Below are 17242 nucleotides of genomic sequence, written 5' to 3'. Positions count from 1 at the left end.
GTGCAAACTCCACACGGACAGTGACCCAGAGCCGGCAATGCTGACCACTGTGCCACCGTGCTGCCCTGCAACAATTATTCTTACTATGATTTATGCACCCGTAGTTGCATTCTCCCAGAGCAGCAACCTGACCAATCTGTGAGGGCAGACAGGAGAACTTGTCGGAAGCAACAATGAAAGAATCCTATTCAGAGAGAGAGACCTGGGCAGGACTCTCAATGGCATCAGTGTTTGCAGCGAACAGTGCAATGTGAAGACCTTCTCCCTATTTCCCACCACTGGGCATATTGATGTCCCCTGTGATGTCAAGGGCAGTCTCCACTTCACCTCTGTAATTCCCTGTTCAGGCCAAGGCTGTAATGGTGTCTGGAAACAAATGACCCTGAAAACATTCACAGAACTCCTGGCTGCCTGTGTGTGTCCCATTCAGCTAGTTACATTCCCCAATCAGCCCATAGGCCCCATTTTTCTGCCTCTGCACTTACTTGTAAATTGTAAAATCTCTTTCCCGTCCTGGGAAAAAAAAATAATAATTTAACCTTCTGCAACTTTTAAGATTGATAGATATATTAAATTGCAAATCATAATGCCGCTCTTTGGCTCCCAATAGGAAAATGCAAAGGAGTGATTGAATTAACCAAAGAAGAACGCCTTCTGCGGCTGCGCGTCGGTAACAGGCGACAGGGCATATTCCCTTGCGCAGTGCATTCTGGGTAGAAATCCCCCCATTATCCGTACAGAGTGTGGAACACATCCTGTTAAGATTAAACGGGGAGAATCACGCTTGGGACGGGGAAATGTGGCTTAGGAAGGTAAAACAATAATGAATTACACCAATACAGACTGAAAACCCGGGCTCCAGCACAGCCGCAAACCAATATGTATTTAATTTATATGTATATATGAAACCATGCATGGTGCAACAACAGACTCTCCGGTCCCACTTTGGTAAACCTAAGAAAAAGCTTCATGTTAGAATAGATTTTTCAACAATAAAATGGTGTTTCTCAATCGATAAAATCAAATTAATTCTAACTATGAGTTCACTGGCTTCGCTGCAAGCCAGTCCCTGAAGGGCGAGGGATGAAATCACACGGGTGGGAATTCGAGGATGCTGATTTGTTACTTTATTTTCTTTTTCCCGATGTGGTTGTATGAAATATCAGCTCGTTTTACTGAAATGTCCGCCAGAGTGGAGTTGCAGGAGGTGCTGAAGAAAGCTGCCGTCTCCAGTTTGACCTGTACCTGGAGATTTGATCGTGTGACGCTATTCGTGGGATATTTGGAATCATGGAATCCCGACAGTGCAGAAGAAGGAGGCCATTCGGCCCATCGAGTATGCACCCACCCTCCGAAAGAGCATGCTACCCAGGCCCACATGACATTGGACAGCGTGGCATTTGTCCATTGTTTGCAAATGTATTTGCCTGAGCTGAGTGCAACGTTTCCTCTGAGCTGCAGGGAAGCGGGTCCATTATGGTCTAACATCAGGGGCTGAACAGACCTTTCCTTCACAATGTGCGAGTACTCACCCGTACAGAAATCTTCCAATGAACCCAACAGTGTAACAACAGGTCAGGCACACCCAAAAAGAGAAAACATTGGTTGAGTGCCTGAGAAGCAAGTTCCAAACATAGGGCGAGATTCTCCGGACTCACGACGGGTCGGAGAATAGCGGGCGTCGGAAATTTTTACGGCGACGCTGTTCCGACGCCCTCCCGCTATTCTCCGAACCCCGCAAATTGTCGGAGTCGCGTTTCCCGACAAACGCCTCCTTCCCGCCCCTGACACGACCAGAATCGCCACTGAGAGCCCCCCCGCTATTCACCGATCCGGATGGGCCGAAGTCCCGACGTCATGGCGCCCTGTTTGGACGTCGTGAAACACACCTGCTTTTTAAATTCGTCAACCAGTCGGCCTGGCTGACGACTGCTTGGAGGAGGTCAGGGCACCACTCTGCGCACCGCTCAGCGCACCGTTCAGCGCACCGCTCGAGTCTGGCCACAACGGGGAAGGCATCCCTGGGAACGGGAGGGGGTCCAGAGCGGGGGCAGTGGGGGGGAGACGGGGGAGGCAGTGGGGGAGACGGAGGGGGCAGTGGGGGAAGACGGGGGAGGCAGTGGGGGAGACGGAGGGGGCAGTGGGGGAGACGGAGGGGGCAGTGGGGGAAGACGGGGGAGGCAGTGGGGGAGACGGAGGGGGCAGTGGGGGAGACGGAGGGGGCAGTGGGGGAGACGGGGAGGCAGTGGGACGGGAGGGGCAGTGGGGGAGACGGAGGGGGCAGTGGGGGAAGACGGGGAGGCAGTGGGGGAGACGGAGGGGGCAGTGGGGGAGACGGAGGGGGCAGTGGGGGAGACGGAGGGGGCAGTGGGGGAAGACGGGGGAGGCAGTGGGGGAGACGGAGGGGGCAGTGGGGGAGACAGAGGGGGCAGTGGGGGAAGACGGGGGAGGCAGTGGGGGAGACGGAGGGGGCAGTGGGGGAGATGGAGGGGGCAGTGGGGGAGACGGAGGGGGCAGTGGGGGAAGACGGGGGAGGCAGTGGGGGAGACGGAGGGGGCAGTGGGGGAGACGGAGGGGGCAGTGGGGGAAGACGGGGGAGGCAGTGGGGGAGACGGAGGGGGGCAGTGGGGGAGACGGAGGGGGCAGTGGGGGAAGACGGGGGAGGCAGTGGGGGAGACGGAGGGGGCAGTGGGGGAGACGGAGGGGGCAGTGGGGGAAGACGGGGGAGGCAGTGGGGGAGACGGAGGGGGCAGTGGGGGAGACGGAGGGGGCAGTGGGGGGCGACGGAGGGGGGGGGTTAGGTAGAGAGTGAGCCGTCCAACCCCGTAACAAAATGTCTGCCACCATGCCATGGTGTGCAGGTGACGAGGACACGGCCGCTGGTTCCCCTGTGGCTTCCGGCCACAGGCCACTGACGCACCCGTGAGGAGGCCATAGTTTACTGGCCGTTGGATGCAGAAAGTGACCAGGGGTTAGGCTGACCGCGTGTCAGCAGCGCGACCAGGCCACCGGGACACACTGGTATCCCATGGCTGGCGGCTGCCGAGGTGTCGACTAATGTCCGTCTAACATGTCCCGTTTCTCTGCCCCCCACCACCCTTCTGTAGGTTAGCACGATGCATGGGAACAGAACGGCTATGTTCTGCGCAGTGGTTGGGGCAGCTCTACTGGATTTGGAGATGCAGCAGCATCCACACCCACAACCCGCAGTGGCTGCAGGGCCAGCTGCAGCAGCAGAGGGAAGGGCCGAGGAGTTGCCAGTCGTCGAGCAGCATGGGGGGGGGGGGAGGAGGAGGAGGAGGAGGAAGAGGAAGAGGAGAGAGTGAGGGTGCAGCCACGGCGTCAGAGGCGACGACCAAAGCCGAGGGTGTACCGTGTCCGGGTCTCTTTCCTAACAATGCCGGACATCACCTGCAGGAGAAGACTCCGGCTGAGTAGGCAGACGGTGATACATATCTGCGAACTCCTGTCGCACCTCGCCCCACGTGGAACGGGGGGAGGACACGCGATCCCGGTAGCCATCAAGGTGACGGTCGCTCTGAACTTCTATGCTACCGGCTCCTTCCAGTATCCGAGCGGGGACGTCTCTGGGATCTCCCAGTCATCGGTGCACAGGTGCATCCGGGATGTGACCGACGCCCTCTATGCCATCGCCGATCGCTACATCACCTTTCCCGAGGATCGAGCAAGTCAAGACTCACGAGTCCGTGGATTTGCCAGTGTGGCCGGGATACCGAGGGTTCAGGGGTCAATCGACTGTGTTCACATCCCCATGCGCCCGCCTGCTGTGGACAGGGACGTGTTCACAAACAGGAGGGGGACATACTCCATTAATGTCCAGGTGGTATGCGACCCCCACATGAGGTTCATGAACGTCTGTGCAAGGTTCCCAGGGAGTGTGCATGACTCCTACATACTAGCGCAGTCGTTCATCCCTGCGATGTTTGAGGGACGTCCCCCCCGGCTGAGGGGCTGGTTGCTAGGTGACAGGGGTTATCCGCTGAGGTCTTGGCTGATGACGCCGATACGGAGGCCTCAGACCAATGCGGAAACACGATACAACGAGGCCCATGCAGCAACCAGGGGTGTGGTGGAGCGCTGCCTTGGCCTCCTGAAGATGAGATTCAGGTGCCTGGACCGCTCCGGAGGGGCCCTGCAGTACCAGGCCGACAGGGTCGCTCGCATTGTAGTGGTCTGCTGTGCGCTGCACAACATCGCGATGCAGAGGGGAGATGACCTGTTGCAGGAGGCGGAGGGAGAAGCTAGTGGCAGTGGTGCCAGCACAGAGGAGGAGGAGGAGGAGGAGGAGGACGCTGGCGGAGTGGCGGGCGCAGCACGCAGACACGACCCAGGTGCTGGTGATGTCCAGGAGGCGGCACGACGGACCCGGCAAGGACGGCGGGCACGCGACGCCATGGTGGCAGCACGGTTCACGCATCGCATGTGACGTCCCCGATGAACACCAAACCACCACCTGCATCGCTAGTCATGCAGAGGGTCACCACACAACTGCTACCACCACAACCCCCCCCCCCCCCCCCCTCAGTGTACACTGCTCCACTTCGACATGACGCTTATCACTGGGTCCAGACGGAATGGCACAACATTGATGGCTGTGTCAGCGGGTGTGATCAGTGCCATGTGGAATGATGACAGCCCGCTCTGCGAAGAGCTGTGAGCTCAGAATCGTTAGAGAGAGTCTGACCCATGGCAATAGCTGAACCATCCACCTTGGTGGCCGCTGAGTTCGTCACTGACACTCCATCACGTGCCCGCGTGGGCTAGCTGTGGGAGGGGGGTAGGGGCAGGGACTGCACACCCGGCACCGAGGTTTCACCACCCGTCACCCCCAGCGACACTCGGTCACCATCACGATTCCTGTGGCTGTGGAACAATCACACGGTATTACAAGTAAGGTGGAACAGTGCGTTTAATATTAACAATTATTTACAGGTGCCCTAGCCCCTACAACTAAACTGTGCCCTTCACCCGTGCCAACTTACTCAGTGTCTATCTTAGTTGCCTTACGGGCCCTACCACTACGTCTAAGTGAATCCCCAGATGATACAGCAGTAGTGGAGGAGGATTGCTGCGAATCGCCCCCCTCGACTCGTTTCTCCTTGGCCAAGCGTTTCCTGGGGCGACCCGGCCTTGATGGGCCAGGCTGCTCTGCGGGCGTCTCGGGTGACATTGTGCCACCCTGCTCTGCCTGCTGCCCACCCGATGCACCAGGGATGGGACAGGGGGAGGCCGAGAATTCCGGGACGTCCCGTGATGGAGTTAATGGGACGGGCCCCGAAACCTCCTCCTCCCTCGGGGAGCCCGGTGGCCCCCGGGCCTCACTTTGGGACAGAGGTGTGAGCGGGGAGGTTCCCCGTCGCACCACCGACACCTGGCGCTGCCAGTCCTGGAGGCCTGCAACGGTATCCACCAGGATCCGAAGGTTTGCAGAGACGGAGTCCAGGGAGTTAGACATTCCCGCCAGGGACTGTGCGATCTCAACCTGATTGTGCACGACGCCATCCAGCACATGTGTCAGGCGGTTGATGCTCTCGGCGACTGACTGCTGCGACTGGCCAATGACCTGCTGAGACTCGGCCATGGCCCGCAGGGCGCCGGCAATGTCAGTTTGGCTCTGGCACATTGCTGCCTGTGAGAGGGCAACCCTGTCCAGGGCCGAGGATGACGCGTGCACATTAATCCCAACGTCTTGCATAACCTGACCCATTGCCTCCACCGCAGATGCCACCCGTGCGGTGTCGGACTGGGTCTCTGCCATGAGCGGCACCACTCCCTGCTCTTGGACGTGGATCGACTCCTCTAACAGCGTCTGCAGAGTCTGGAAGGAAGCCCTCATCCCGTCATTGTTTCCCTGGGTTTCCTGAGGCATCGGCTGTGCGGGTGGGTTGAGAAACTCCAGGAACTCCGAAAACGTCTGGGAGCCAGCTGCATCCTGGGCCTGGTCTGGCCTCCGCGAGTCCGGGCCCTCTGTTGCTCCGACCTCCACCTGCTGTACCTGCTCATCTGTGATGTGCCAACCAGACTGTGCCCCAGGAGACTCATCACTAAATAGGCCCGCTGGGGTGTGTATCTCTGGGATGATGGAAGTGGTGGGAGAAAGCAGTGCCGCAAGCCCGACGCTCTCAATGGTTAGGTCCTCGTCCAGGGTGTGGGGCTGCTCAGCGACAGGAGGGTTGTCCCTGGCCATTTCTGGTGGTGGTGGTGGACTTCGAACCCTCTGTGCGTCCTGGTCCGCAGATTGGGTTGGGGCAGATAGGGCTGCCCGCTGATCGGGCACCCTCTGTTGTGAGGCCCCGGGTGAGGTGGCGGCAGATTCCTGTCTCCGTCTGCAGCCAGACGGCCCTGGTCGTTCGGCATCACGTCCTAGGGAAGAGAATGAGACGGGTTATTTCGATTTGCTCGGCAGGCCGCTGGACGGTCCCAGTGGGCAGGGTGTGTGAAGGGACAGAGGATGGGGAGGTGTCCCAGTGGGCAGGGTGTGTGAAGGGACAGAGGATGGGGAGGTGTCCCAGTGGGCAGGGTGTGTGAAGGGACAGAGGATGGGGAGGTGTCCCAGTGGGCAGGGTGTGTGAAGGGACAGAGGATGGGGGGGGGGGGGGGAGGGTGTTTGTCAGGGAGGGTTGTCTCACTTGCTGCAGTTCCGCCAACCTCGCATTGCGCGATATCGCGGGTGGCAGACCCCCCAACAAGGTCCAGTGCCCTCTGTTCAAAGGTGCTGAGGGGGTGCATGTTGGGCGAACCCCCTCCAGTCTTGTGCCGCTCACGGTGGTTATGACCGGCCTTGGCCTGTTGGGGGAGGAAACATAGGTAGATCATTACAAAACGGTAGGTATCAGAAGTCCGTTCTGATACTGGCACAGTTTGGGGGGGGGGCAAGTTGTCATCAGATGATTGCATCTCTCCTCGGGGCCAGAGCGCTGGGTCTGTGACAACTTTGTGAACCACCCTCAAATAACTCTGCCCCAATCCCTCCCCCCCCCCCCCCCCCGGGCAGTTAAGGGGGAGGGATGGTTGTGACTAGGGGGCACCCTCATGGCACTTACCCTGGCAGACCTGGTGAGGTGGTGTAGCTTCTTTCGGCACTGCTCTGCTGAGCGAGGGGTCTGCCCCACAGCACTGACGGCAGCAGCCACATCACGCCAGGCCTGGCGTACCGTGCTGGCAGGTTGGCGATGCCCTCTCCGCGGGCGGATGATGCCCCTCCTCTGCTCCACGGCATCGAGCAGCGCCTCGACGTCTGCATCAATAAAGCGAGGTGCAGCTCGCCTAGGCTCCGACATCCTGCCCGACAGATTCTGTGGTCGCCCGCGCCTTTTTACGGCGTCGGGCGGCGTCACATGGGCGGGTTCGTGTCGTCGTCGCGTTCCGTCGTCATCACGCACGTAATTGACGCGGCCGCGCTGCTAGCCCATTTCCAGGAAGTGAATCGGTCGGGAAATGAAGCCTTCGCGACCGTCGTAAAACGGTCCCGATTTTTACGACCGTTTGCCGACTTTCCGCGGGTGCGGAGAATTTCGCCCACAATATTTAACATGAAAATAAAAGCAAAATGACTGCGGATACTGGAATCTGAAACAAAAACAGAAAGTGCTGGACAATTGCAGCAAGTCTGACAGCATCTGTGGAGAGAGAAGGGGGTTAACGTGAGACTCGAAACATTAGCTCCCTTCTCTCTCCACAGATGCTGTTAGAATTGTCCAGTATTCTTTGTTTTTTTGTTGTTGAAAATATTTAACATTTTGCTCTCGACTGAAATGAATAACGTGTTGATCTGGTTGATTTTTTTTTAGGGTGTGAGCATCCCAACAGTTAAGTCTGCACAGTTTCTGCGTTGAGAAACACGAAGCATATTGCACTGATTTGGCGAAAATGATCATGAATGTGGGAAACTTCTAAATGATGGGTTTGCACATTGTTTTGACATTTTGTAATAGACAGAAAGTCATAAAATAACAAACCCCAAACCAAAGCTCAATCACTCCACTCAAGCCCTGCTTGTGAGAGTGGCGCCGATGGGAAAAGGACCAATGCGGCTTGACGGCAAACATAAAACAACTAACTACATAATATTGACAGCGAGCTTCACAATATTATCTATATCCTCGTCTAGTTTTCTGTTTCTCCCACCTACTAGTTTATCTTGCCTATGTCTTTACATGCCTTTCTCACACTCTTCACCGCCTGTATGTGTCTCCCTCCCAGGCGATGGTTCCCCACTTTCCCGAGAGCTCCTCCTCTACCCCAAGCCCGGCTCAGACTGTGTGTTCCTCTCTCCCTCTCCCAGTTTTGTGTTGCTTTCTCAGGACTCGCGGACTTCCTGCTACATTTTCCTCGGTTCTTGAATCGTGGGGGAGCAGCAGGGGTCCTGACAAAGAGGTTGACGGCAAGCAGCCCCCAGCCAGGGTTATGTGTATGTGCAGAGCTTGTTCCCGATTCGCCAGCGCCAGCGCTCCAGAAATCAGGCACCCATTTCTGTAGGCTCCCGTCTAAATTGGCTTTGTGAACCCGATCTCGAGCCTTGAATACCACTTCACTGCCGTGGACTCTTAAACGCCAAAAGCTGTTGTTAAATTCTTATTTTATCTATATCTTATCTTATATTTATAATATAGTGGCTGGTTTAGCACAGTGGGCTAAACAGCTGGCTTGTAATGCAGAACAAGGCCAGCAGCGCGGGTTCAATTCCAGTACCGGCCTCACTGAACAGTCACTGGAATGTGGCAAGTAAGTTCATTGAAGCCTACTTGTGACAATAAGTGATTATTATCTCACTGGGTTCCCGCCACACTCCCCTGCCGCGCTACCTGGAAAAATTGGTGCCAATGTGCAACAGATTATGGGAACGAAACGTTCCCTGCAGACCCAATTTTCCAGGAATATGTGCATCTTTTTCACCACCGTCTTGGAGAGGATTATAAGAGATACGATTTATAATCATCTAGATAGGAATAATATGATTAGGGATAGTCATCATGGTTTTGTGAAGGGTAGGTCATGCCTCACAAACCTTATCCAGTTCTTTGAGAAGGTGACTGAACAGGTAGACGAGGGTAGAGCAGTTGATGTGTTGTATATGGATTTCAGTAAAGCATTTGATAAGGTTCCCCACGGTCGGCTATTGCAGAAAATACGGAGGCTGGGGATTGAGGGTGATTTAGAGATGTGGATCAGAAATTGGCTAGTTGAAAGAAGACAGAGGGTGGTGGTTGATGGCAAATGTTCAGAATGGAGTTCAGTTACGAGTGGCGTACCACGAGGATCTGTTCTGGGGCCGTTGCTGTTTGTCATTTTTATAAATGACCTAGAGGCGGGCACAGAAGGTTGGGTGAGTAAATTTGCAGACAACACTAAAGTCGGTGGAGTTGTAGACAGTGTGGAAAGATGTTGCAGGTTACAGAGGGACATCGATAAGCTGCAGAGCTGGGCTGAGAGGTGGCAAATGGAGTTTAACATAGAGAAGTGTGAGGTGATTCACTTTGGAAAAAATAACAGGAATGCGGACTATTTGGCTAATGGTAAAATTCTTGGTAGTGTGGATGAGCAGAGGGATCTCGGTGTCCATGTACATAGATCCCTGAATGTTGCCACCCAGGTTGATAGGGTTGTGAAGAAGGCCTATGGTGTGTTGGCCTTTATTGGTAGAGGGATTGAGTTCCGGAGCCATGAGGTCATGTTGCAGCTGTACCAAACTCTGGTACGGCCGCATTTGGAGTATTGCATACAGTTCTGGTCGCCTCATTATAGGAAGGACGTGGAAGCTTTGGAACGGGTGCAGAGGAGATTTACCAGGATGTTGCCTGGTGTGGAGGGAAAATCTTATGAGGAAAGGCTGATGGACTTGAGGTTGTTTTCGTTAGAGAGAAGAAGGTTAAGAGGTGACTTAATAGAGGCATACAAAATGATCAGAGGGTTAGATAGGGTGGACAGTGAGAGCCTTCTCCCACAGATGGAGGTGGCTAGCACGAGGGGACATAGCCTTAAATTGAGGGGTAATAGATTTAGGACAGAGGTCAGAGGTAGGTTTTTTACGCAAAGAGTGGTGAGGCCGTGGAATGCCCTACCTGCAACAGTAGTGAACTCGCCAACATTGAGTGCATTTAAAAGTTTATTGGATAAGCATATGGATGATAATGGCATAGTGTAGGTTAGATGGCCTTTAGTTTTTGACTTCCCAACATCGTGGGCCGAAGGGCCTGTACTGTGCTGTATCGTTCTATGTTCTATGTTCTATGTCATTATGCTATTATAAAAAACACAATTGAAGCAATCCATTGCAACATTATTATTTTTTTCAAAAGGGAAAAGTTGTAGCTGAAAGAGTTAAGCGAGTAAATTCTGGTGTCTGGCTCTGTGTTGCTTGGATCCAGAACTAATGCTTCAAAGTGCACAATATCGCACACGCACATCTTATTTATATACATCAGTATATCAGAGCTATAGGCTGCACATATCTGACATAAAATAGAGCAGCTGATCTCTTTATGCGTGGTTGAAATTGTTCAATGATCATTCTGCAACAGACCTTTGAAGTCTTGTTCGTTTTCTTTTAACTTGCAACATCAGAGAGGCAGAATGTCAACTGCCATACATTAACAATCACTGCTGCCTCAGCCTCCTTCTCCAACTTAACACAGCGCTTTAATTTATACCTTCTACAGTTGGCGCGATGAAAAAAAGGAAGGATTAAAGCGAAAATGGCAACTTCGAAATGTAGTGAAATTCAAGTGAGTAATTTAACGGAATCTTCCCGTGCGATTTAGACGTAACGACGTGTCGTTCTGATTTGAGCTTAGTGTGTACATTTTGCATTGCCCGAAGTCTGGCTTCGCAGTAATCAGAAATTTCCGATATAACTCGAACGCAAATGGCAATTGCTGAGGTTTGGATGCCAACTTTTTAAAAATATAAATTTAGAGTACCCATTTCTTTTTTTTTCAATTAAGGGGCAATCTGAGCGTGGCCAATAATGGGGATAATGTTTAAACTCCACACTGAGTTTGGATGTCAACTTTTGTTTAGAATCTAATATTGTGTGTATTTTTTTGTTTCCTCAGGTTTCTGCTGTGTGAAGGGTGGAGTGCAATGTGAATTTAAAAGTTTTTTTTTAAAGTTCACACGAGATTATATTTTGGTGGTGACCACCAACATGGTTAGTTTTTCAGTGAAGGAACGACTATTTTCACTCTATGCACCCCAAAGTCCAGAATCTCGAAATCCTTGTTGCCAAAATTAGGGTATGCATACTTAATGGTTGGGATTTTCTGGTGGTAATGACAGCAAAATTGACAGCAGCGTCTGGAGTCTGCGTGTGTGTGGTTGAAGAGTGAAATGCAGAAGCTGTTGTCAGTAATACAACATTTCTCCATAGGGGGTGCCATTGAGGTCCCCTCACCCTGATCTCATCCTCCAGGCATCAAGCAATTGGTGATCACTGAACTGGTGAAAACATTCACTCTACTCTCCTGCTCTCAAAACAGAAAAATAAACTTGGAAAAGTAGATCACATTGAATAAGGTGTAACGGGGTGTTCAATAATAATTATTGTTAAACAACTTCATTATTATTTAAAGCATCATTTATTTTGTTGAATGCCAAATTTCTTTATTATGACAATACATTCCACATTTTTAAAACAATACATTTTAAAGAGTTTATGATATTTTAGTTTCTATCTTAAACTCACACGTGTGTCCCGATCAATTGTGTTACTCCCTGTTCAGTGTCTCCCAAACCTCGGGCTTCCCTATTACTGTAAACCGCAGCATTTCTACTGTCACCTCAAGTTCCCAAACTCTGCACCTCACTCTGGTGGTCTTGATCAAGAACCCTCTCACGACTTTCTTTTTGAACCATCTAGCCTTCCGCCATCTGGGGCACAGGGTCTACAGTTCCCTCCCTAAACCCACCAACTTTGCTGCCTCCCTCTCTTCCACTAAGATGCTCTTTGGAACTCACTTCTACAATCAAGCTTTTGGCCTCCGTCTTATTTTGTCTCAGCCATTTTATCCATTTACTCTTTTATCAAGCACCCTTAGATGTGTTCCTACTGAATAAACATTGTATAAATACAGGTTTTGGTTAGCAAGTTTAAAATTCTCATCAAGAATTCTGATCAATACCATTCAGCCCATTGAGTCTGCACTGACCCTTTGAATGAGTACTCTACCCATTTACACTCCCCTGTCCACCCCGTCCTATCCCTGTAACCCAGAACCTAATCTACACATTATTGGACATTAAGGGACAATTAGAATGCCAATCCACCTAAACTGTACATTTTTGGACTGTTGAAGGAAAACGGAGCACGTGCAGGACATCCACGCAGACACGGGGAGAAAGTGCAAACTGCACACAGAACTCGAGTCCCTGGCACTGTGAGGCAGCAGTGCCAGCATGCCCCATGCCCACCCATCTGACCCTCTACGTCCATTATGTCCTTGAGAACCCACCCATCATCATTGCTGACATGCCTTTCCCAAAACACCCGTCTTCAACATTCTCCACCATGGCCACCTGCTCACTCTTTATCTTCTTCTGAAACTTTGCATTCCTGGGGAAGAAGTTCCTTCAAATCCTCTCAGTGGTTCCTTAATGTCAATCATCCTGGCTACAATCCTAATGCCTGAAATTACACTTATACCTATCTCAAACACACCATTCTCAAAAGTTCCAGAGCACATTTTAACTGTGCTCTATCCAGACAAGAACACGGCATTGGTTCAGTCACTATGTGATCACCTCCCCCATGTGTTGTCTCCATCATTATCACAAAGTTTGCTGCCACACCCTTACATTGACAGATTGATGCTTATACTTTTTCCACTATACCATCTGCAAAATCAATATTATCCTCCATAGTTTCATCAATACCTCCATGTCTCCAGCCACAATTCCATCAACTACCCTAGCAAGCACCTCAGGCTGAGTTAAGAGCTAGTGATCCATCGTATCCCGTTCAACATCAAGCTCTACTTCCTTGCCCTGATCCTCTTCATTGTCAAAATTACTTCATGGCATTCAACCTTCACTTGTTTTAGGTTTTACTTTTCTCAATAGCCTCTCCATCTCACCCTTCCACACATTTTCATTCAAGCATTTGCAGTTTATGTCATATCAATATGGAATTCCACTCTCATATCACCTCTGTTCTCTTTGAGCTCTACTAGTTTCTTATGGCCAATTAATGATTTCAAAATTCTAATTCTTGCAAATCTCACAATGACCTCATGTCACACTTAATTTTTGATCTCCTCCTGACTTGCATTCATATTCCTCACAAATCCTATGCTCCCCCACAGGAAGCCACAATGCTCCTGCTTTTACAAGTTTATCTCTCTCTTCAGTTCCCTGTACTTTCATATGCCCCCACCCACCATGCCTCCACTTTCAAATGCCTCCTCGACAACAGTTCTTTCAGTTTCTCTCACTTATTCTGTCCATTGATTTTCCTTTTGCTCATTTTCATAATATATTTTTCCTCTTTATTGTAAAAAGCTTTAGTTGTCTTCCTTCATCTTAGGAATTATATTGATAGGGTGATTTCAACCACTAATGTGTGGAAGCAAGGAGCATAAAGAACAGGGACCACTTAAGCCAAATGCCTCGTTCCATGCAGTAAAATCAATAAGCAGTGCTAAATTAATCCAAATAATTGTTGTTTTATTAAAAAGCAAATAGTTAACCCAATAATACTGTCCTTGTAGCCCGTGGTGCGGTAGCACAGTGGTTAGCATCGTTGCTTCACACACCAGAGTCCCATGTTCGATTCCCAGCTTGGGTCACTGTCTGTGCGGAGTCTGCACGTTCTCCCCGTGTCTGTGTCGGTTTCCTCCGGGTTCTCCGGTTTCCTCCCACAAGTCCCGAAAGACATGCTGTTATGTGAAATGGACATTCTGAATTCTCCCTCTGTGTACCCAAACAAGCACCGGAATGTGATGACTCAGGGGTTTTCATAGTAACCTCATTGCAGTGGCAATGCATGCCTACTTTTTACAATAATAAAGATGATTATTATTATAGCCCAAGAACTTTTGACACCACACTGTCAGTCGTGGAGTAGACCTATGGGGCACAGGTTGATGAACACAGTGCTGTGTGGATGAGAAGCCAAGAGCCTGTGGGTCAACTGTGTACAAGGTTCATCAGGGTACTGTCCTAAGGTCACATTATCTGCCTGCAAATCTCACAACATGAAGAAGTTGAAATTATGTCAGTTGTAATTATTAACCTAAGATGCTGTGGCTTTAATTGTGCAGATTAATTTAGGTCTCTCACACTGGTTTAGCTTAATAACACATCCAGGCCAACACTTAATTAAGTTTTTATATGTAGAAGCATGTTAGTAGCAACCTAATTTTGTAGTTTTGTTTATATTCTCCTACTTTAGTCAACTTTCTTCCTGCTCTCCCCTTTGCATTGTCAAACCCTTGCTGAGGTCAGGTGCCAAATGTGACAGACTCCAAATCCCCAGTAGGGATCCTGCAATGCAAAAGCAAAATACTGCAGATGATGGGAATCTGAAATGAAACAGACAGTGCTGGGACAAGCAGCTGGTCGGGAAGATTCTGGGCAAAGAGAAAGAGGATGACTTTTTGTTCTGATGAAAGGCCATTGGCCTGAAACATCTCAGTTTCTCTCTCTACTGATAATACCTGACCTGCTGGGCAATTCCAATATTTTCTCTGTTTTTATTTCAGCTTCTCATGAAGTTGTTACAAAACAGTGACTACACGGATACTTTCAGCAGGGATAGCTGAATATGACCAAGAGTAGGAAATGTGCTTTTCCTTAGCCTAAGAATGCTCTTTAATCCAACTCTCATGCCAGCATATATCCATTAAATGAGTAACCAGGAATTCAATCTGAAACCATTCTCCATTCCAGACTGAGCTATCCACTGGTTTAGTCGGGTGAGTCCCAATTATTTTTCGAGGCTATTGAGAGAGGCAATAACGTTTAATTTCCTGTTGTGAATGTCTATTCTTTCACACAATCCTGTCACCTTCCCACAGAACCCCATTATGTTGCACACACACAAATAAGCATTTATATTGACTGAAGCTAGAAGTATCGCCCTCCCTATAAAAACGTTGGTATATTCATGACTTGGTTTAACTGTCTCCTTGCCTATTATTCCACAGACTTGAGAATCGCATTTATCTTTTATACACATTAAATGCCATCAATTAAAATAAACTATGCTCAAAATGAGTATATACATGGGATATGATCTCGGATGAATTGTTGAAAGCATCGTTTGATTGCAAACATTCTGTTCACATGACTGGGTTTTTCAGTATCGCTCCAGACTTCAGAAACTACCATCGTCCACTATCTGAGAGAAAAATACTTTTGTGGCCTCCCCCCACCCCCCACACACACACCCCCACCGCCATTAAATTTGAGTGCAATCGACACACGTAGGAGTAAAATATTGCCACAAAGTCAATACAATTGGAGTTATGCCGAGAATAAAGATTGTTTTAAAGGATTCAAGAGGAGTCCAATCGGATTCTCAAGTTTTGTGCGCACATTTTTCATCAGTGTGCACCCGAAGAGGGTTTACACAGAAGCAAGCGCGGCAGTGTAACTGCAGTCTATAAGTGACCAACTGGCTATTGTAGTGAATCCACTACAAAGACATTGTAGCGACCCAGTGGCTAATTAAATGCTGTTGTCTGCAGTTAGGGCTCGTTTTTGTCATATCTATACAATAATAACAGACAAACATTGAGGAATGTTGATGTGCAACGTTTTCCTTGGTGTCTCTTCAACAGAAGGTGAAGATCGGATTATTTAAGGGGGATCATTTAAGTTACGGTGTCAACTGATCATTTAACTTTGTGCATTTCCAGCCCGTCTCTCTCCCCACCCACACCTCGTAGAAACACAGGAGAAGCATAATTTATTTGCCAGACCTCAACGCGTCCACACGGAGCCAGTGCGTAATAAGAGTAACCTTAATCCTTGTCACTTCCCACGTGGAACCTGAAAATACAGCTCTCACTGACCCACTTTACTGAATGGGAATGGCTGAAACTTGCAAGAATTGAGCTTTCAAAAAATAATAATAATTTCACAATGTTGGCTCAGCATTTCCAGCGGTGACATGCACTTCCTGCCGAATGGGGATAGAACATTGGGACGTGTTTAAAACAGTAACTATTCGGAACGGCATGTGGAGAGGGGGGCCAGGACAGCAGGGAGCCAGGGCTCACACACTTTGCTCCGCAGCTTCCGGGTCCCCGCAGCAACTCCTCGGCAAAGCATCAACTGTGAGCAGAAGTGGCTGCCAGCGTCCAGGTCTGTTCCCAGACAGCGGACTGGTTTCAGCACCAGGGACAGTGCCTGATGATCATATTGCACAGACATAACCACCGCAAACGCAGTTTAAGCAGTTGGAGCAAATGGCAGGATTCGCCCAATAAAAACTTACTGGACTTAGTGCATGTGTGGATGACACAAACATTAGAACAAACTCGAACGTGGAGTAATTTGCACATATATCGAGAACCACTAATACAACACAATCGTGCACCTCATTTGTTATACAGATATCATCGTCATTCAGCAGAACACATATTTCTGTGGACAGTATCTCACATGTCCTTTCTGTCATTTTGTTTCACAGTGCATGTCTCGCCTCCACTAATTTGTCTGCAATTCACTTTCTCCGTCTCCTTCCCCCAATAATGAAAGGAAAGGGTGTACTTACGGGAAAGGGCAGTTGTCAGGAAGATCCAGAGACTGGCGATGGACAGGGGCAAGGCGAAGATGAAGGGTTTTCTGCCTGTGTGTGAGTCCATGGTTTGAAGCAATTCGATGTGAGGAGTGGGCGAGCTCAGCGCTGGCGCTCTCTTCCTCCACTCTTGACCATGTCAGAGCACATTCTGCGTTGCCTGCTTTCCTCTCCCTCTTTAAAAGCAGCTGTTCCTGTCACTGTCCTGCTACACAACACGTTTCTCTGCGCCACCTATTTGGTCCCGGGGAATCCGGACGCAAATAACGGAGGAGCGCCACGCTGTTCAATGTCATTTACAGGAAATGCCAGAGAGACATCGCAACTCGGCGTCAAAGGGTCACAGGACGAGAGACTCTTCTACAGTATTGAACACTGACTACAGAAGAGAGCTTCACCAAAAAACAACACTGAGTTCCACTGACTGTACTGAGTTCCACTAACTACAGTACTGACAACACTGAGTTCCACTGACTACAGTAC

At 50.1% G+C, this 17242-nt stretch overlaps 1 protein-coding gene across 2 annotated transcripts in view; it reads right to left on the bottom strand.

Annotated features, from left to right (window-relative positions):
* Window positions 1-17216, bottom strand: part of LOC119962139 (contactin-associated protein-like 5) — a 1052391-nt gene extending 1035175 nt beyond the window's left edge. For both annotated transcript variants that reach the window (XM_038790062.1, XM_038790063.1), the window contains exon 1: window positions 16736-17216. In XM_038790062.1, coding sequence (XP_038645990.1) covers window positions 16736-16826 — 91 coding nt within the window. In that variant the 5' untranslated portion in view covers window positions 16827-17216. The remainder of the gene's footprint in view (window positions 1-16735) is intronic.
* Between the last annotated feature and the right edge of the window lie 26 nt (window positions 17217-17242).

This window comes from Scyliorhinus canicula, chromosome 2, assembly GCF_902713615.1.
Source record: "Scyliorhinus canicula chromosome 2, sScyCan1.1, whole genome shotgun sequence".
Lineage (NCBI taxonomy): Eukaryota > Metazoa > Chordata > Chondrichthyes > Carcharhiniformes > Scyliorhinidae > Scyliorhinus > Scyliorhinus canicula.
Note: the sequence above shows the minus strand (reverse complement) of the source record. Positions and strands in the feature narration are given on the sequence as shown.